The 22,549-nt window shown below is 41.3% G+C and overlaps 1 protein-coding gene across 1 annotated transcript in view; it reads right to left on the reverse strand.

Annotated features, from left to right (window-relative positions):
- Window positions 1-22,549, reverse strand: part of ADAMTSL3 (ADAMTS like 3) — a 276,104-nt gene that overhangs the window by 56,472 nt on the left and 197,083 nt on the right. The window contains exons 18-21 of the mRNA XM_045561569.1: window positions 17,967-18,159; window positions 17,677-17,856; window positions 9,299-9,452; window positions 2,600-3,668 (exon numbers count right to left, since the gene is read on the reverse strand). Of these exons, the coding sequence (XP_045417525.1) occupies window positions 2,600-3,668; window positions 9,299-9,452; window positions 17,677-17,856; window positions 17,967-18,159 (1,596 nt within the window). The remainder of the gene's footprint in view (window positions 1-2,599; window positions 3,669-9,298; window positions 9,453-17,676; window positions 17,857-17,966; window positions 18,160-22,549) is intronic.

Here is a 22,549-nt window from a genome sequence, read left to right on the forward strand (position 1 = left end):
TTAGTACTTAAAAGGTTCAAAAATATATCAATTGAGTGATTTTTTTACATAAATAAATTATATTGATTTTTAGGATTTAATAGCTGGAAAAACCCTTTCTGCTTCCACTGGAGGCAAAACTGAACAAAATGTTAGTTAAATAGAGAGAGCAGCATTTCTAAGAAATCTGTTGCCAGCATGATAGACCATCTATGCTACAAGGATGTTGTTAAATAGGATTTGTTCAACTATCAGATAATTTCTTCTTATATGATCAGTTATAGAATTTCTGGCTTAGACTTCTGATTCATAAAACTGGGACTCACTTTTTAAAAATACATCTGATTGATTTTTTTTCCAGTCACGATTTAACAGACTTCTTTGAGATGCTCATTTTAACATTTACATAATTTATAATCCCAAATGTATAAAAGACAATGACAAAAGTGCTCTCCTCATGGAATAAGAATGACTGAGAAACTGTGACAAAAAAAGTCCCCACTATGATTCAAACTGGGGTATTTGGCAGATACATACATTGTTTTAAATGAATGAAGTGAGCTGGACAATTCAAGGAAACAACTGATAGCATTTGTTGCCAATAATAAAACTTGAGCTTTCAAGTGAAAATTAGAATTTTGGAAAACTAGTAATAGTATCCACCATTGTGAGCTTGACGTCTTCCCAAAAGTTAAAGACTTTTCTGATAAGATATGTGATGAGATTAAAGAATATGTGTATTTTTTATATTGTGTAACAAAAGAAATGTACCAATATTTGGAAGATCTGTATAACTCAGTGAGCCAATATTTTCCAAATGACCAAAATATAATGTTACAAAATCTTGCATGGGTAAAAAAATCTATTCAAAGTGTAAGATAAACCAATAGATTTTCATGAACAGAGTACTAACATTTCATTAACATGGCTTCAGATTTCACATTCCACCTAACACTTGAGAAACCACCATTTGCCCAGTTTTAGTGTATTAAAGAATATTCACAGCGATCTAAAAGAGTATCAAAATATTCCTTCTTTTTCCAACAAATATATCTGTATGAGGCCCATTTTTTTCTTCATAAACTTCAACTAAAACAACATATCATAACAGATGCAGAAATAAGACTCTGTCTTCTATCATGCCAGACATTGAAGAGATTTGTGAAGATGTAAAGTAATTCCACCATTATCAGTAATTTTGACTGGGTAAGAGGAGGGGTGGGATAATGTTTTTCAAAAAAGTGTGTTATTTATGTGAACATGTGATGGTCTTGTTTTTCCTAAATGGATTAATAGAGATTTTTAAATGTTTCTTGGTTTTAATTTCTAATAAGGCAAGTAGCAAGATATAACTCACATTTCAAAAGCTCTTTGGGCTTCTCAATCACTTTTAAGTTTAAAGGGGCCCAAGACCAAACACTCTGAGAACTGCTAAGCTTTAAGTTTGATTCCACTTTTAAAATTTCACTTCTTGTTCAGAGTGCTAGGATAAAAAAATCCAAAAATTAGATTTTTTTTTCTACCTTTTCAATTTAAGACATGGCCTAATAGTTTATTATAAAAAAACTGAATTTTACCTAGATCTCTTATGATGTTTCACATGTTAGGCTTAATGCACAAAGAACATGATAAAATAAAACTTGCATTTTGAAAGTACCTTATGGTCTGCTAAACAATTTTACATCTGCTGTTTTGTTTGTGTCTCCTAACAATCCCTAGAGACAGATAAGGTATAGCTTGAGCTCTTAAACACAAATTAAAAGAAAGTACAATGTCTATAGTTCTTTGTATACAAACAGCAAGATCTGAAGACAGTAATGAATGCAAAAGTAAATTAATATCTGTTATTCCTGCTGTTTTATATAAAATAAATGAAATGTGACATTTTTGCACTGTCATAGAGATCACAATAATATATGACTCGATATTGTTTTGAACATCTCACAAAACTGATTCTTATCATCTTACTTTTGGATTGTATGACATAAAAATTGCACGATAATAGAAAATTACTTCAGATATGCCATATGTCTATTAAGGCTACAAGTAATATTTGTGTGATATTTAAATACCGCTGGTGGTGTTCAGGAGACACAGCCCTGGTTCTAAGTGGCCATGGAATAGCCATGGCACTCTGTTTCTCAACGAGCTCATCAGAAAGGTTAACCCCTGCCCTGACAACCTCTCAGGGCTGATGTGAGCTCAAATGAGATCCCACACTCCTAGATACAGAAGAGCTCTATGAATTCTATGATTTGCAGATCCAACATAATGTAGAATTACTATTAGCATGCTTACTTTTTTAATAGTCTTATGTTGATTCATTTTCAAATGGTGAGTGCTGTGCAAGGGAGAGTCTACACAGGCCTCAACCCATTCCCACTGTATCCAGTCTTGTATCACGCCTACGTGGTAGTGACTGGGACAATACGATGGTTTAAGTTACAAAATTCCAATGCACATGTGAAAAACATATCCTAACATTTTTGAGTTTCTTTCCTAAAGAATCCTGTTGGAAACACATTCTTAGGAGACGGAATTTGAAAATATTTTCAAGGAAACTGGAATAGCCATTAAGAAGGTCCTAGAGAAATGAGCACTGCATTCTCACTTTACTTACTTTACCGAGGGCTGCAGCAACGCTCCGTCCTTGGTCCATGTGTGTGTGGCCTCGCTGGGGGCCGTGAGCTCACACAGTATGTTGATGACCTCTGTCCTTTTTGTAATATATACTGTATTTCCAATCCTTGAATTTATGGTTTTATTAAACGAAATTGAGGGAAGCTGGCTTTGCCTGATGAGAATGGGTCCCTTTGGCTTGAATGCCAGCTTGCCCGAGGTTTTCACATCCGAGCTTTGGGGCACACTTCCCGCTTCCCCCCTGAGCTGCACGGGAGGCGGCTCTTCCTGGACGCCCCTCCACTGCCTGTGTGTGGGCTGCGCCCTCGCTGACTCAGCCACCAGCTGATAGATCACCTGGGATGCCAGGTCATCGCTCACCTCCCCGGTTTCCACCAGCTGACTCATGTTTCTTATCAGTTCATCGAACTGGGCCATATCCATGCTGTACGCCCCCTGTTTAACCGCCGCTTCAAACTGCTTATTCTTAAACTCCCAGGAGTTGGTGCTTCCTGCAGAATTGCTGCAGGGGCCTAACAGAGCCCTCAAGAAAGGCTGGTTGTTAATTTGGCCGTCACCCAGGTAAAGCTCGTTTTTGTTACTCCACTTTTGCCGCATTTTATGCCCCGTGACTCCCAAACTACTGGCTTCGTTGTGGTCCATCCCAGAATGTTCCCTCGGATGCTCTCTGAGGGCTGGGTGTGCGATGAGCCGGTTGTCAGTACCGATGAGCTTGAGCACAGCTGTGTCCCGTGCAGAGCCGGCGATGCACCGGTACACGCCAATGTCGCGGGCGGCAAGACTGTGGATTTTCAGTGAGCCAGACTTGGTGATGCCCAGCCGCTTGGAGTTCTGCAGGCAGCGGCCGTCCTTCTCCCACTGGATCAGAGATTTCTGGAATCGTCGCACTGGGCACTTAATAATCACGGACGTGTTCGGCAGCAAATAGGCCCTGCTGCCAATGGTCAGGTTGATACGCTTCTCTTCCCGGGTCTGAATGTAGACCCTCTGCACACTGAGGATCTGAGGACCCTGCTCACTGAGTTTTGTCTTCATCTCTGGTTTCACTTCTGCAGGGAAAAAAGAAAGAAAAAGGCAAACAAACATCTCAAAAATAAAAACTTTTCGTAATAATCTTCCAAGGCTGATACAAGCCAACAAATGCATCTTTTTGAATCTTTTAAAACATTTGAGAATGAAAACACGAATAAGGTAGAACCAGCACTTTGAAGCCAGACAAATCTTATACACCCATAGATTGGGGTAAATTTCATAACTTGCACTTCAGCAACAAAGAATGCAAGTGTAAATGAGTTGATAAAAACATGTAAATTGTTTCACAAAACTTTGGTTTGGGGAGGCATGAGGCTAAATGGCTCAATGAAATATGAGGAAGAGTTATTTCTAGATTTAGGGAATATTTGTTCTAGGCTATGATCATACGATAGCTTCGTAATTACCCAGCCTCTGGGTACATGTTTTCATCAACAAGGGGTTAGTCTGATATACTGGGCCTCCACCATCTGGTAGGGAGGCCCTCGGGAGCTAGTCTGGCTTGGAGCCATGGTGTACATCAAATTTGAGTGAGGAAGTGAGAGTGCGAACATGACTGAATGTATTGGAAGTGTCTGGAAAGGAAGATGAAGTTGGGCAACTGTAGAACACCACCCGAATATGTCAATTAAAGTAGCATGGAGGGGCTGAGGAAGCAATGGAGAGCTGTGATCAAAAAAGAAAAGGTAAGGCCAGGTTCAGTGACTCTCTCCTGTTATCCCAGCACTTTGGGAGGCTGAGGTGGGAGGATCGCTTGAGCCCTGGAGTTTGAGACCAGCCTGGGCAACATAGCAAGACCCTATGTCTACAAAAAATAAAAAAAATTAGCCAGTTGTGATGGTACACACCTGCAGTCCTAGCTACTAGGGAGGCTAAGGCAGGAGGATTGCTTGAGGAGTTGGAGGCTATAGCGAGCTATGATTGTGCCGCTGTACTCCAGCCTGGGCAACCGAGTGAGACCCTGTCTCAAAAAAAAAAAAAAGAAAGAAAGAAAGAAAGAAAGACAGAGAGAGAGAGAGAGAGGGAAAGGAAAGAAAGAAAGAAAGAAAGAAAGAAAGAAAGAAAGAAAGAAAGAAAGAAAGAAAGAAAGAAAGAAAGAAAGAAAGAAAGAAAGAAAGAAAGAAAGAAAGAAAGAAAGAAAGAAAAGAAAAGAAAAGAAAAGAAAAGAAAAGAAAAGAAAAGAAAAGAAAAGAAAAGAAAAGAAAAGAAAAGAAAAGAAAAGAAAAGAAAAGAAAAGAAAAGAAAAGAAAAGAAAAGAAAAGAAAAGAAAAGAAAAGAAAAGAAAAGAAAAGAAAAGAAAAGAAAAGAAAAGGAAAAGAAAAGAAAAGAAAAGAAAAGAAAAAAGAAAAAAGGTAGAACAGGCACTTTGAAGCTAGACAATTCTGAGTTTGAATCTTAGCTCTGGTACTAGGACAACTTCAATATCAACTCTGATCATAGATATTCTAACAAGCAGCTCTCAAACTTTGCTATACATTAGACTCATCTGTTCTGATTATTATTTACTGACCTCAGTGTTCTGGGTCCCATCCTCAGAAATTCTGATATTATGGGGTATAGCCAGGGCATCAGAGTTTTTAAAAGCTCCCCTGGTGACTGAAGTGTATGGCAAAGTTCGAGGACCCTTTCCCTAGAGGGCACCACTGGATTAAACCAAGGCAGGACTCAGGCATTCCTGACCCAGCTTCTTTTACTAAAAGACAGTTTGATGGGATGCTGCTGGTCGAGAGGGGAGGGAAAATGAGAAGCAGCATCAGTGTTGTCTGAGAGAACCCTCCAAAGTCTTCGCAACAGGCAGTGTCTTCTGTCAGAACAACGTGGGAGGATTTCTTTCCGGTGTTAGCATCAGAATTCTTTACGCAGCTGACCCTTGACCAACGTGGAATTTGAACTTTGCAGGTCCACCTATGTGAGGATTTTTTTTCAAAAATCATAACACTGAGTGTGCCTGTCTCTCCTGCCTCCTCTTCCCCCTCCTCCACCTCTCCTACCTCTGCCACCTCTGAGACAGCAAGACCCGCCCCTCCTCTTCCTCCTCCTCCTCAGGCTACGCAACGTGAAGATGACAAGGATGAGACCTTCGTGATGATTCACTTCCACTTAATGAGTGGTAAATACATCTTCTCTTTCTTATGTTTTTCTGAGTAACATTTTCTTTTTTCTAGCTTTATTGCAAAAATACAGTATATGATACATATAACGCACAAAATATGTGTTAATTGACTTTATGTTATACATAAGGCTTCCAGTAAACAGTAGGCTATTAGTAGTTACGTTTTGGGGGTTCAAAAATTATACTGAATTTTTAACTGTGGTGGGGCTGGAAGCCCTAACCCCCATATTGTTCAAGGGTCTACTCGAGTAAGTGGTTCATATCTAATGAACACGGAACTATGTGATTGGCAGGTTGCTTTTTTCAAGATGACTGTTATGTTAGCAAGTTTAGAGCCAAATGTATGCCCCTATGTAATAGCAGTATAAAATGCAAGACATAGTCACATATTAGCCTTGTTTTCCTTTTTCATTACTCACCTGCTTGCAATTTTACTCAAGACAGCTCTCCCACCTACCTTGGACCCCACTGCACACCAAATGTTCAAAACGAAGAGTGAAAAAAACACCCCTCCAGAGAGGATAGGTTTTACCAAACCCAAGGTACCAATCAGGACACATGTTCTAGAAGTGGAGCCTGGGAAGGGATAAAGGTCACAGCACTATTGGGCTTGTTTTTCTTGTCTTCAGACCCCCTTCCATAAAGGAGAGGTTAGGTCTGTTAAGAAGATCGTATGTTTCCAGTCTGGGGAGGGGAGGGAATAGATTTAGCTGAAGGAGGGAGGAAAATCAGAAGGATACTAGACCACTGTAGCCTTGATATTCCTAGTGGAATAGCAGGCAAGTTCACTGACGGAGAAATGGGTCAGTGCAGTAGTTCAGAAATAGGTGCTATCGTGATTTTCTAAAGCGTTGTTAGGAAAGGGGAAATAAACACTACTGCTCAGGTAAATTCAGATAAGTATGAAATACGTCTAATCAGCATGGTGATATTGTCCTTTTAGCAAATCCCAGTCGCTCATGCCAGGGTACCAACAAACCAACATACAAATCACTTGAAAGGTAACACCAGGTTGCAGATAGGCAGGGATCAAGTCCGTGGGTTAAAGAAGGACATACAGGTCTGGCGATGGAGCTGGTTACGTGGGTGCCTGGTGAAAGCCAGCTAAGAGGGGTTATTTTCAGAGCAAGAGAAGAAGATCCGGGGACAACAGGGAGGCATGGAAGAACCAGAGGTCACGGTGAGGCATTAACTCACGAGCAGGAGTGAGCTGGGGGTAGAGCGGAAGAGCGAAAGCTACTTCTGAGGGCCAAGTCGTGAAGAAGCCTACGGTGGCACCATGCCAAGATGATGGGGGCAGCGGAACTGACAAGGTTGGGAAATTGGGATATCAGGTGTTAGAAAGGTCATCACATGGATGTTGGTTGTCCCAAATGTTGGCAAACGTTGAAGAGGAAGAACGGACCTGGTGGCCATGTGTCCTGGAGAAGGGTAGAGAGTGTCTTGTAAGTTCGCACATGGTGCCTTTGAAGGTATGGTGAGGGTAGTCTCTGTGCTACGTCTGTGATGACAGCGGGGAGATGGTGCAGAGACAGCAGGGGTAGGGAGGAAGGGAGAAGGCCAGGCTCATCGCTTGGTCCTGTGACATGGTGGTGGGAAAAGAGGATGCTACGTGACAGCGTGGAAGGAAAAGCCAACTTTCAGCAAGGGTGACTGGTCAAGGTGACGGCAGGGGCCCAGCTCAGGGCGACCGGCTGTGCTGGGAGCATGCGTTCCTGTCTCCTGTCTGCTTCCACGACCTGCGTGTTTGGCAGGCTAGAGACTCGGGTGGGGTAAGGAAGAAATATTACTGCCTTTTTTCTTGTTTTCCTTTTCTCCCTAAAACTTTATAATTTTCTCTGCTCTCCACTGCATGCCATACTAATTTGTAATTTCATCTCATCCCACACCACTTGCCTTCATAACCATGATGTATGCCCACATGTTATTCTGTTATTATTTTAGAGGAAACTGCCAGTATTACTTTAACTTCACTCTCTTCTAAGGCAGTTTACAGTCTGGCCACACTGCTGCACAACCGTCCACAATTAATAAAAATCAGACTGATAAGCAGCTCAGATGAAGCATGACAGTGCTCCACATGCTACGGACATTCCTGAATGCCAGGACACTTCACAACTTGGAATCTCAATATTTTGAAAATTTGTTATAAAAGAGTTCCCAGGGGAAAAAAATTTTAGTGTTGTCCTTGAATCCGTACAGAGAGGCGGCTGAGAGCGTGCGCTGAGGAATCAGACAGACCTGCGGTCAAGTGCACCAAGGGTCCCGCGGGCAGCCGCCCTTGGGCCAGTCTCAGACCTTCTCCAAGTCTTGGATTCCGCCTTCGTCTCTTTTTATCCTGATCACAGCTCACAGCATCCTCAAACTGCTGGGCTCAGGTGGCCCTCCTGCCTCAGCCTCCCACAATGTTAGGATTACAGGCGTGAGCTCAGTTTCCTCACCTTTTAACGGGGATGGTATCTGTTTCGCAGCATTGCTGAGGGGATTGAATGAGACAATGCACACAAGCAACTCCACATGCTAAGTGCTCAGTCAATGGTACTACTTTTTTTTAAAACTTAATATTTTACTTATTTTGTTTTGTGAGCTTCTCCAGGAAAGTTCTTGGTAAGCTGAGGAGATATATATATATATATACATATACACACACACAATTTTTTCCCCATAAGGAGCATTAAAATACGAACAATTGACTTCTGATTTTTTTTTCTTACCATAAGCTCAGGAGGGTGCCTGAGGTCATGAATTTCATTTTATAAGTGAATAATTAAAGGTAGCGAAAAAGCAAAGCAGGAAATGGATCTGGAAGCTGTTATTCCCAGGGTGTCTGTCCCCTAGCTTCCTGCCACCTCCCTGCCACCCTCCGCTGCCTAATTTTCAATTGCTCTTGTGCAAGCCCTCAACTCATTTGTTGTGACTTTCTCCCATGAAACATGCACACACGCACGTGTAAATATACTCTCTGTCACTATATGCACATTACCTTTGGATACAATAATGAAGCCATGATATTAACCCTTTATAGTAAGCTTATTATTCATAATTCATGGAAGACGTGTCCAAACTGCCATTTTTTAAAACCTGAGGTACTTCATGTTTTTATCCTTGCTGGTTTTAGATTACACACAAGAAAAAATACTTGTATACTTAAAAATACTCAGCTCTTCTACTTTTAACTGAATCCAGATACATTACTAGCAAAGTAAACCAGGCAGTGTTTGGGCTTAATTCTGTGAGGAACACTCGTGGCCTCTAAACGGAGGAAACCACGGCAAAGTGGAGGGTGTGAATCCAAGCGAGGAAGCCCACAGGGTGCATGTGATAAGTGGGCAGATACTTCTTACAACAGTCTTTTCTTAGAACTGTATCTTGGTCTTCCACAGTCTACTGATTGCTGCTTAAACCAGCACTGAGTTCTGCTGGACTCACTTCACCCCCAGATGAGAAATATGTTGACGTACGCAAAGCACAGACATCAGGACAGAATCAACAGGATCAGCATGACGTGGGCGAGCAGGGACGTTACATACTTACCACGGCACACGGGCATCTGGCAAGATCTTACAAGAGGGAGCCCCGGCAGGTCCCTGCACATCGTCTTGCTGAGGGGAACACGCCGGCCTTTGGCCGTCAGCCTCTGACACACCTGCTTCCTCCTCTCCACTCCCGCACCGCAGCTGACGGAGCACTGCAATGAGAGTTGTGAGGCCATCAAGTGAGCGTGAGCAGGCATCTCCAGCCAGCAACAGCAAGGGCGCAAACGGCGGACCGAGGGAGTTTTAAGTGTGGATGTGGCAACAAGAAAGCCCTTTCCTGCGCTTGAACATCTTTCTATGGAGGGTTTCTCCTCTCCTCCCCTCCCTTCTTCTCTCTCTTTTTCCTTCAGTCTCTCCCTCCCTCCCTCCTTCCTTCCTTCCTTCCTTCCAAGATAGTAATTTCCAGTAATTTATTGTCATGGGATTTGTTTTTTGGCATTGTAATTGATATCTCATTTATTTTTTAGCTATTTATTTATATAGTAAAATGATTTTGATTTTTTAAAAAATAATGCATAGACATTACCAAGAATCCAAGAAATAGAAATATATAAAAAGGAAAGTTTAAAAAAAAAAATCACCCAAACTGCGTATATATGAAATAACATTAATACTGGATAATCATTGTGTATACATGCAATTTCAATTTAAAAATTAAATGCAATTTTATTAGGTTTTATTAGGGAAAAAACTAAATTCAAGGAGTTGCTTAACATCTAATTTTTACCATGATTAATTCCCAAAAGAACACTCTCAAGTTAGGAAAGAAGATTAAAGGAGTCAACAAGAGATTTGGATAGTTGTTTTTAATGACATATTTTGACTGAAGAGAGTATCTGTTGACTTGCTGTTAAGAAGGATGAAGAAATAAGCCTTAATTCCCCCCACCTCACCTCTCTAAACTTCTGATTAGTTTTCATTGTATTATTTAGATAATATCAAGATCTCTGATATTTATGTTCTGTTCTGGTATGCAACTGCCAGTTGATTAGTCTTAATTCCATACTTATATAAATTTTTTCATTACTCATCTTCCATCTTGTTTTTTTTTTTAACCAGGTCTATGCACTCCTGGATTCCTTATTTTGAGTCATCTTTGTGTCTCAGCGCAGCCCTGTGGTCCTTCAAGAAGGGCTTATCAGCACGGCATTCCCGGACTGCCTCCCTGTTGCCTCTCTACAAAGAGCAACTGCGATGAGAAGTTCCAGAGTCCTACGCTCCTTCCCTAGGAACTGTGTAGATGCTGCTCTGTCATCTGGATTGAACGCTCCTGTGGAGGCGGGAGTTTTGTTCACGTGTTTGCCTTTCTGTTTAGAGGCCTGTGCCTTCCTTCTTTACCCGTGAAGCTCAGCACCTGCCAGGCTGATAGGGGTCGTATTCACTCCGCACAGAGTTGTGCCATTGACTTGCAGGAAAAAGCCTTTAATAAAGGGAATTAATTACCCTGATTTGATCTCTGGACATTTTTCTACTCCATTTGTTTTGTTCTTCTCAACAAATACCAATTATGCTCATGTTTGACTTCCTTTGTTTTCCATGTCCTTCGCTGCCTCTCAAAACCATGTTACATCTTTGCTCTTTTCCGTATCATTTTATATGATTGACTCCAGCCTCTGCACCGTATCTGTTTTCAGTCATTTTCTTTTTTGTTGTTGTTGTTTTTGTTGTTGCTTATAACATAATTTTTGTGTCTGCTATTTTTATATCTGCTCTTTTTAATTTTTCTCGTTTTTCCCCCGAGTATTCCAGCTGTCTTTTCTCTCTTCCTGTTGTCTTATATTTTTTTTGAGCTCAAACCTCACTTTTAAGCACTTTTCCCTAGACATGATGAATACAATTTCTTTGGGAACACAGAGCCTATTTGTCGGGACTTTTCTCTGGGAACTATCTCTGGCGTGTTGTCCACCTAACGCTTGCCTTATGTTCCTTGCCCTACACCCAGCTGCCTCCCTCTCCTCCCATGTCCTCCCTGGTCTTGACGCTGGACTCTGTGTTGGAGCTTTGAATACAGCGGGATGTGTGTGAATGACATGGTGGGGGCACGACCTAGGGACATTTGTATCCGTGTGTTGTCTTCAACCCTCTTTCAATAAATCTCTTACTTCCTTACCCACATCTCCCTTTGGATTGGGGCATTTGAATGCTTGATGTGTCTAAGAAAAGAGCCTCTTAAGTAACTGGCTTCCATAATCCATAATCCAACAATTGCTGCCTCCCCCTCCCTTCCCACCGCTTCAGCCCTGGCAGCCTTCCTCAGCCAGGAGGCATGAAAACATGGTTTCTCCTTCAGTCTCGTCTCCCTCCAGGGTTCTGCAGAGACATTCACGGTGTTTTCAGGGCCAGCTGTGGTCCTCGGTTCAGTCTCTGTAATCAAGGAACTGTTGCACAGGCCTTTCAGGACTGCCACACTCGCTCCCAGGGAAATCTGTATCCTGCTCGGAGCCCGAGGAGATACCTGTCAGTTCTCAGCCTTCCTGCTCCTTTCGGTCCAGATTTTATGGTCTTTGGCAGGTGTGTTTCACAATTTATAATTTGGGATTGTGGCCATTTCATTGTTCATTGAAGACACAGTGTTTCTTTCTTTCATTGTCTTTGTGGGTTTTTTGTTGGGTTTCAAAGGGGGGAAATGGAATTTTTTTAATGCCATTATTGTCATCTTTTAACAGAAAGCCTTAATAATTATTATTTTTCAGCATAGAGAAAATGTTTTTGTAGGGTTTTGAATAGATATTTTAAAATTACCATTTATCAAATTATCATTTAGCCTCTTAACAAGTCAAATCATCATTTAGGAGTTTCCCACATAAAAATCAATGTCACTTTTTATTAAACTGCCATGTGAGCCATTTTTGTTCATATAACAGAGGGGCAAAATAACTGCCAATCATTACTCATAGGACACTTCGAATGATACATGTTTGACTGTTTGTCCCCATTATGAATGGTAGGATTGTTTGTAAACCCCTCTTCTGGATGCAGGTCCATGTGACTGACTGTGTCTGCTCAGTTACAGTAAGCGGCTATTTGAGAGTGTTCATCACTCACAGAGAGGGGAGATGTCATAATTAGCGTCATTAATTATCATCCACAAAGCAGCAACCCGATGTCAAAGCTTTTCCTGTGGTTTCTCTACAGGCATCTGATAGATTCCTCAGGAAGAGCTCATGGGAGCAACGTACTCTGAGTTCTTGCATCTTCGAAACTATTTGTCTGTGGCCTTCAAACCTGAAGGTCAGTTTGGTAGGATATACAATAAAATCTTTGGCTCAGTTGAGACCTTTGGCTCACGCCTATAATCCCAGCACTTTCAGAAGCTGAGGTGGGAGGATCATCTGAGGCCAGGAGTTTGAGACCAGCCTGAGCAACAAAGCGAGACCCTGTCTCTACAAAAAAGTAAGGGAAATTAGCCAGGCGTGGTGGCGCATGACTGTAGTCCCAGCTACTCCAGAGGCCGAGGCAGGAGGATGGCTTGAGCCCAAGAGTTGGAGGCCGCAGTGAGCTATGATTGCACCACTGCACTCCAGCCTGGAGACAGAGCAACACTCTGTCTCTAAAATGTTTTCTTTCTAAACGAAAAAATAAAATGTTTGTCTCCATTTTCTTTCCTTTGGTGTCTTAAATGAGTTGCACCACTGTTTTCTAGTGCGAAGTGGTATCATAGAGAAGTCAGATGCCAGTTTGATTTTCTTTCCCTAATAAGTGACTTGATAGTTTTGCTTAGAGGCACAGATATATGTTTATTTATCTTTAAAAGCCAGTAGTTTTAGTAGAATATGTCTTGATATTGACCATTCTGGGTCAGTTTTCCCAGGTACATAGATGGCAATTTGAGTTCTCTATATTTTTACTCTGTTATAATGTTTGGTGGTCTCGTCTTGGGACTCTCTGTCTGTTGGATTTTCTTTCCCTGTCTCTTATATCTGTCATTTTCACTTGAATCTTTTTGATTTCTCTTTGATTCTTTTCATTTCCCTCCTCTCTTTTGTTTCCCTCATTACGCTTTCCATGTCTAGTCATTCTTAGGTTCCTTCTACTACACATTCTGACAATTTACCCTTAGTGTTCTAATTCTTTCCTGAACCCTGTTAGCTGTTTTTTCAGATCCTTTTATTTATTTATTTCATTTCTTGAATTTTCTATTTCTGATGTGTATCTATAGCTTTCTTAGCTTCTTTTAGCTCATGTTATAATATTGTTATATTTTCATCTGCTTCCAGGTGAAATCTTCATTACATTGGCTTGTTATTGATACTTTCTCAGTATCTTTGTAGAAGGTCTGCTGATGTTCCTATTTAAATGAAAGAGACTGGAAGGGGTGGGAGTACTTTGGAGGAGTTGCCTCGTCTTCACTGTGAAGAGCTCCCTTCTCTGGTGTTAGAAAGTATGATATTCAACAACTTGGCCGCAGTTCTGAGACTTGTATTTTCTAGAGTCCGCGATTCCTAAGGCTGTGAAAATTCCCTCTCCTTTACCCCATGTTCCTTCTCCACTCGGATTGTAGCTCTGACAGCTTCTCCAGTCCTCTCCAGTCTTCTCAAGGCCACAGGCGGGTCTGCCTGGTCTTCCCTGCACCCAGGCACACGTGGGCCTGGATCTTCTCTGAGGGTCACTGACTGGTCTCAGCTCTGCTTGCTGAGGGTTCTGTGCAGAGTAGGGCTCTTTCCTTATCATGGTATTTATTTTTGATTTCTGTGTCCATGACTGTTGGCCCCCTCCTTTCTCTCTCTCTCTCTTTTTTTTTTTTATCTCTGCCTAGCAGCTAAATTTGCAGTTTTTGCAGTGTCTGCTGTTGTGTGCGATTTGGCCTTACCTACTTACATCACTTCTGTGAAAATTATCTGTCTTACATCACTTCTGTGAAAATTATCTGTCTTTTTTTCATTTCTTTGGCAATCCTAATTGCTCTGTTTTTTGTTTTTTAACGAAGGATCTGGGGCTATGAAGCAACTATGCTGCCATCAAGCTTCTGCCCCACTGGAGGCCTCGCGATCATTGCTCAAGGAACTATCGTCAGTAATATGCTCCCAGATACCACGGCAGTCAACTCCCATGGCCTCAACCACCACTTACGTGCTGGTGATTCCACAATCATGACTGCAATGCAGGTCTCTTTCGAGCTATAACTCTTTACTGACACCTTTATAGACTCTTAAACTACATGTATTTCAAAAATAAACCCATTTCCTCTCCCTTTCAAATCACTTTTTGAATGAGCTTCTCCTTCTCTAACTTTAAAATTAATGTCATCCATCCATTAGCTTCCCAGGACAGAAATCTGGAACATGCCTCTCTTATACTCATTTCCTACCGATTCAATTATCAAATATGTAAGTTACATTTCCTAAATATCTTTCAAACCTATTTTCTATTCTGCATCCCAACTGCTTCATTATCCTCATTGGTTTTATTCCAATAGCCATCTAACGAGTTCTCTCAAGCTCCAATTCCTTCTTCCTCTAATACATTATTCATGTTGCAGCCAGAATTATACGTCTAAAACACTTTTGCATTTTACTTCCCTTTTCAAACACCGTCCATAACGCCCTCAGTGACTGCAGGATAACTCCAGATACCCAAAGTCCTTCACAGTCTGGCTGCAGCCTCTCCTCCCATCTCACCTTCCCCCACCTGCTCAGTGCATCCTGTTCTCCAGCCACGTAGACTCTCACAAATTTGTGCCTTTGTATACACTCTTGTCACCACCCAGAACACCCCTCTGTCTCATTTCCACACCGTTTGCACTCATTTCTTAAGGCCCAACTCTAAAGGTGCATCTTCTATAACATTTTCCTGGGACTCAGACAGACTTAGATAGTTCCCTTCGATTTTCATGCAGTTCTATATACAGGGTACCTTCACTGTAAACATTATTTCATCTGTCTGCCTCATTAGACTGTGAGCTCCCTGAAGACTGTGTTCTTAGTTTTCTGATTCCTTGTGGCTAGGGCCATCAACATAACAATGCTCAGTGAATGCTGATTAAATGACTGTGAGCTTATAGGACTATGGAAATAGGGACATTCAGAATAGAGGAAGCTTGTATAAGTCTCTTTGTTTCAGCCAATAGGTGTTCACCACGCACCAAGTGGGATATAAATATGTGCAGAAATGGTCCTTCCCCTCTGGCAGCTACAGTCTAGTCAGGAAAATAAGGCGTATTCAGGTTGTGTGTGTATGTTTGTGTGTGTGCGTGCATGTGCATGTGTATGATTTAAAGTAAGTGAAACAGACAGAACTGCATAAACTTGAATGCACTGGGCATATGCTGAATGGGTCAAAATATAAGAGTAAACTATCAGATTGAGTCTAAAAATGTACTATTATTATTCAAGTAGAAGAGTGGTTATCTACATATTGAGTAGTAATAAGAAACTCATAATTAATACCACAGAATAATAAAGAGTAAAAGGAAGACTTTAGAATAAACCTTGAAAGCTGGAATAGTCTTTTATTCACAGAAGGAATATCTGAACAAAAGGTTAATACATTTGGATCAAAGACCTCAGATCAAGACCAAACTAACGTGCAGGATGATGATTTGTAGACTGGATCTTCACCCAGAGATCGGGTATGTTCTAGCCCCACCAAACACCAATTATAAAGATAAATATTTTTAAAAAAAGTCTTCAGCCCAACCAAGCTTCTTAGACTTTGTAAAACAGAGTCCAGAGACTGGAATGTCTTGAGGGCATTTCTATGCTAAGCATTATCAATAAGCTGAAGCTGTTCATCATTAAGAGAGAGAGTGTGTATGTGTGCACGTGTGAGAGAGAGAGAGAGACTCTTTCACACACTTGTGTGCTGGTAAATATTTCACAACAGGTTCTTGGGGGCCAGAGCCTTGACTGTTTTGCAGGTTTCTGTGGTTTAAACACTCCCATCGTGGCTGATTTCAAGTTATCAATCTGATGTCACTGAGCCCAAGTAGGGAAGAGACCGCAGTTGGGTCTCACAAGCCAGTGTGAGCTGGCTCCATCACACTACTGCTTTCGTGAGTCATAATTAATATCTCTATTGAAGACTGGAATTCTATATTTCAAAATCCATGTGTCCTGGACATGTCTTGAGCTGTTCTGTATAAAATTTCTGATTTATAGAGATTTCTTCCTTTTTACTTAGCATATGGCTAATAGGTCAAGACTGAAGAGTTGGCAAGTGGGGGTAACTGAATACAGGGGTGAGGAAGTCAGAGATGCTTACAAGGGTTGGAAAGGGGGTGGTGATGGGAAGTGAGGGGGTGCTGGTTGGGATGAAGAGGTGGTCCTGGTACCTCCCCACGATGAGAATGTATCCTATACAGACAGCTGGGGATGTGGTATGGGACAGAGGTTAGAGACTCCCTGGAGATAGAAAGTCACACACAGAAGTTAGAGGAGAGGACAGAATCAACTACAGAGGTAAAATGTAGCAATGGAAATAAGAGAATCAAATACTGGGCTATTTTGAGATTTGGAAGAAGAGAAGCCAACAGAAAAGACACAGTCAGGTAAGTAGGAGAAATTAAAACACCAAGAAACACCATGAAGGAGAAAGATGGAAGTAGAGAAAACTGTCAAATGCTCTATCAGAGTATAGAAAACAAAAATGAGAGGAGGCTGCTGGATTTCAGTCCAGGGGTGGGACACGCGGACTGCAAGGGGCAAGGGGACCAGAGGATCCGCCAATCCTCCCAATCTGGAAGATTGGGGTGCTAGACAGCCTGGAGATGGGAGAGTGACACAGGGGCAGGGAGGTCAGGTGGGCAGCACATTACAACAGAAAGAAACCCTGGAGTACAGTCAAAAGGAATAGATTCTGCCCCCACTTTGCCAGCTGTGAGAGCTTAGGCAACTTATCTCTCTGCTACTGGGGTTCAGGTTCCCCCAACCTGGAAAACAAGGCATCCTCACTAGACTACACCACTTCCTGCCAGCACTGAAATGATGCACTAGAATTCTACTTGCTGTGCCAATTCACACTTGCCATGACGAAGGGTTGATTAGCAGTGCACGTGACAAGGGAAGACAAGGTACGGAAGGTGTTCAGAGACTCGACGTGGCAGGGATTAATGGATGGCTCCATACGAGGGGACACAAGGAAGAGAGGGACCAGACAGATGGTGAGTTTATCCTGGGACACTATGATTCTGGTAGTTCCAAAAGAAGGAATGGGTTTGGGAGAAAGATGATGAGACCAGTTTAAATAATATTGAGTAAAAACCGAAAACGAGTCATTCTATGCAGGCTAAGAGTGAGTGAGCAACTCCTTAAATCTGGCACCCTGGGGGCCTTGCTCCTCCCACACAGTCCCAGCCTGATCTTGTGGAGGAAGTACTTAGAGGTAGAAGCAAAGGAGGGGCGGAAAAGAAGGGACTGTAAAGCTGAGCGAGGCTCCTACCTTCAACCAGTCTCCCACAGCCCAGTGTGGAGGACAGTCTGTCCGGGCACAGGACTTGTGAGCCGATGCCTTGCGTCCTTGGCACAACTCGTCCGAGAGATTCAGAAAGCTGCCATCTGTTAGCAGCTGCCGACAGGTGACTCTTCGATTCTGAGTTCCTCCGCCACATGTCCTGGAACACTGAGAAGACGAGAGGGGGTGAGGCGACGGGTCGGCCCACATCGTGTTAGTGCAGTGCAAGGCTTGTCACGGCCACAAGCCTGCGGGCCGTGGGTGGCCAGTCTCCCTACCTGCTGCCATTCTTCGATGTGCCAGCCAGGAGGGCAGTCAAACTGATTGCACGCTTGTAAGGCATGGGGCTTCTCATCTCTGCACTCCTCTGGAGGGGCAGGGGACTCCCCTGGGTGCAGGCAGTACACGTCTCGGGTCTGGATTCCAACACCACAGGTAGCAGAGCACGGCGCCCAAGAGCCCACGTGCCACCTGTACCCAAAAACAAGTAGGGAAAGATGAGCTATCCATGAGACAACATGCAACATCAGAGCATGAACCATGCCAAGTCCTTCTCTGGGCTTCCCGACTCCACACTCTGTATCCAGCTTCTACAGTCAAGGCGTCTCCACCAGTATGCGCAATTCAAATACAGAAATGTAGTATTTAAAGGCAAGAAACGTCAGGCAAGTGTTTAAAGATCTTACCCATTTGAGAAGGTTCACAGTAAAAAGAAGCAGATTTGTTCTCATCCTGTCCTACCACCGTATATCAAAAAGAAAATCTTGGTTTTGTTTTCAATAGAGTCCCAAGGCAATGATGATTTATAGAAGTGTCAAAAGAAATTTTAAATGCTTAAAAGCATACTTCAGGAAATCTTCAGGGCACCTGGCTTCATTATTTGGAATACCCCTAAGAAAATTCTTTTATGTTAGGATTGGATTTACAGCATGTATATAATGTGATTCCTTTCCAATAAGATCTTGGAAAAATCAGGTTTTCTCATGAAACATCTGTAAAAATGGAAAACCAGGGCAGCTGCTCTCAATACATATTTCCAAGTTGCCTTCAAGGAAGATTCTCCCCATTGACACACTCTCCAGCAGCATTTGCGAGCGCCTGGTTTCCTATGCCCGTGACAACGCTGGAGAATATTGTTTAAAAGTCTTTGCCATCTGATGGGTGAAAAATTATACACCAGGGTTACTTTAATTTGTGGATATTTAATTAGTGAACATGAATTCTTAACTAGTCACTGTAGAGATACATCATAAGGAAATCATTTTAAAATGCTTAAAATATGCATAAAAGGATGATGATCTCCAGGGTAATTTGTAATGGCATTAAAAAAAATTAAATTTTACAAAACGGAATTTCATCTAAATGTTTAACAATAAAAGGCAAAATAAATAATTGTCCATTCATGCAGCCCAATGCCAGCAGCCATTAAAATAAAGTAGATGTATAGTTATTAACACAGAAATACATTTATGATATATTTTTGTTAGAAAAGAGGTCATAAAATAGCTTGTAGAGTGTAATTTCATTTTTTATTAATTTATTAATGTATGTAGAAAAAAGTCTGGATAATTATACATCAAAATGTTGACAGTGATGATCTCTAAGTGATAGTATTTTTATTTTCTTTATTTTTTGTTTTTTTGTTTGTTTTTGAGAGAGGGTCTCTGTCTTAGGATTCAGATTTCTCAGAAATTAAGAAATATTCTCAGCTATTATCTGTTTGAATATTAACTCCTTGCTTTCTTTCTGTAACTCCATTTTGACATACAATAAGCCGTCTCAATATTTCCTCTGTATCTCTCAAACCATTTGTGCATATTTTACATATCTCATTTACTCTTTGTGTTTTATTCTGGGTAATTTCTTCAGATCTCTCTTCCAGTTTACCTGTTTGCCCCCGCCCATAACTTTTAAATTTCAGTAAGTATATTTTTAACTTCTGGATATTCTATTAGTTGACCCATATGAATTGCCAATATTTGACCATTTCTGACCAAATTGAAAGTTTCATATGGTTCAACTTAATATTTGGTTCTTTTAAAAAATCTTTCAGGTTTTTAATAGTATGTTATTCCTAGCTTAGATTTTCAATTTTCTGTTTTATACATTTAAATATTTTAAACAAACTTATTTTATATTCTGTACCTGGTAATCCCAATATATGATACTCTGTGTATCTGATTCTGTTTTTCCCCCACTGACTCTCACACATTGTTTCTTCGTGAGTTTTTTTTTGTTTGTTTGTTTGTTTGTTTTTTTGAGACAGAGTCTCACTCTGTTGGCCAGGCTAGAGTGCTGTGGCATCAGCCTAGCTCACAGCAACCTCAAACTCCTGGGCTCAAGCAATCCTCCTGCCTCAGCCTCCCGAGTAGCTAGGACTACAGGCATGCGCCACCATGCCTGGCTAATTTTTTCTATATATATTTTTAGTTGTCCATATAATTTCTTTCTATTTTTAGTAGAGACGGGGTCTTGCTCTTGCTCAGGCTGGTCTCGAACTCCTGAGCTCAAACAATCCACCCACCTCGGCCTCCCAGAGTGCTAGGATTATAGGCGTGAGCCACTGCGCCCAGCCTCTTGATGAGTTTTTTGATTTCTGATTACGAGCTCATGCTCATTAGGTCTTTGTGGAAATTTCAAGGCCTGGGTAGAAGACACATTCCTCCACTAAGGATTTGCGTTACCTCTGTCAAGACCAATATGAATTAATTTTTTGCATCACATAGTTAGCATAAATATAAACCCCCCTCCTACATAAAGGGCTACTTTAGATTCTCAGGGGGGCCTTTTGATTCCTTCCATTCAGAGGCAAAGCCAAGACAGATACTTTTCCTTGCAAACTCTCTTCATAGGATAGATTTCACCCCCAAATTTGCCTTTTCATTGAGGTAGACCTTGCTTGGTGTGAGGATCTCCATTCTATTCTTCACTTTCTGCAGGTCCAAGGACTTGTCTGTTAGGCAAAAACTGCTAAAGCTGAAACGTCCAGGTTGTTGGCATAGGCAGCTGGCCCCAGGGAGGCAATAACTCTAGACACCTGCTTCAACTTGTTTTTCACTTCTGATCATTTCCCTTACTTTCTTACAGGCTTAGTTCTGCATTTCAGGGTTTGTTTTCACATATTTTATCCATTATTTTAGAGGTATCTAGCAGAATGCCTTTCAGGATACCTAGTCCATCATGTGACTAGAAGTGGACGTGCACATTCATATACCTGAAATAATAGTTCAGCAAGTTTAGCTCTAGGTCGATCATGATTCTCCCTCAGTACTGTGAAGGAATTATTCCTTTATATTCCAGCAACTCCAGTTGTTGATAAGTTGTTTGTGGTTAATCCACTTTTCAGATGTGGTCACTTTTAAGATTTTCTTTTTATCTCCAATTTTCCACAGTTTCACTGTTATGTATAAATGTGGGGACTCATTTTTCTTGATACTAAGAGTGGATATTTTTTTAAGGTTTAGTAAACAATTTATTTCATATCTTGCTTCTCTGACATTACCTACATATTTTTTAATTGTCTTCCCTTTCCCCAAATAATCAACTTTCTGTGCTTTGATTCATTTGATTTCCTCAGCACTATCTTCAAATCACTAATTCTTTCTTTAATTGTCTCTAATATTCTTTTATTTCGTTGACTGTTCTTATTTCTAGGTTTTCTAATTGGTTCTTTTTAATACTCACCTATTCTTATTACATTGCTGTCTATTTCTATTTCATACTTTCTAGTTCTTTAACTGGATATTACTTACTAATTTATGTCTCAAAGATCCTAATAACACTTAGTTTAAAGTTGTCTTCATATTGTTCTTATATTTTCATTTCATCTGGAGTGAATTCATCTTCAACCACTGAATCTGTTGATTATTTTTGTTAGTGTTAGTTTTCTTCATGTGCTTTGGAATTTCATTTTGCAGGCTCCATTTGAAGGCAGGGGACGCTCTCCCTCCACCTCCCTGGTCCTTTTCTCTCCTACCTCTCCCCATCTACCATTTATTTGCTTCCATCTAGCTCTCTAGGGTCTCCAGTCAAGAGCCAAATCTCACATGGACAACATGGCACAGAAGAACTGTAGGGACACTGAAGATCCAATCGCTGGGCCAACAGCAGGTAGGGGCAGTGTCTGCTCACAGGGCTCTCTCTTTGTCTGTTTTCTCCACTTCCCCGTGAGAGCAGCCTCACAGAAACAAAGGCTTCAGGCTGTAATCAGCAGCAGCTTTTTTCTGCTTCCTTTTACAAAGAAGCAGTGAACCTGGGTCCTTTCTCCTGAATCAAAAGAAAGATGTTCAGTCCCTATTGTCCATAGGAATCGAAGTCTCATTTGCCCTGACTGCTTGGGGCCTAAAGCCTCCATGGAAGAACCGCAGGTGCAGTCCCACTCACCACTCCACACTTCCATCCCTGCCTGGCCCAGGTAGCTGTTTCCATGATTTTTATACCACATCTATCCCTGACCTATATTTGGAGCAGACAGTGAAGTTATAACACAATCTTAATTGGAAGTCTATTAATGAGTTAGACTATAATTGACAATATCTAAATTCCAGTAGCTTTGGAAGTGAGAGAAGTCACCAACAGTAGATACGTGGGTCATATTTTGATGACAATTGGATTACACGGCTCAATACCTAGAAGGCTTCTGTTCCACCATTAAAACAATTCAGCTTAAATATGTAAGTTACTTGGAGTGACTTCAGGATGATCATCCTTTGAGAAAGTTGCAGCTAGAAGAATCAGAGTCACAAGGAACTGGTAATGGAACTATTTTAATTTAAGAAATAGGTAACAATTTCTTATTAACAGAAAACAAACTAAGTACAGAATTCTCTTTTATATTCAAGAAATGGGTGACAAGCTGGTG

Source organism: Lemur catta, chromosome 9 (genome assembly GCF_020740605.2).
Source record: "Lemur catta isolate mLemCat1 chromosome 9, mLemCat1.pri, whole genome shotgun sequence".
NCBI lineage: Eukaryota > Metazoa > Chordata > Mammalia > Primates > Lemuridae > Lemur > Lemur catta.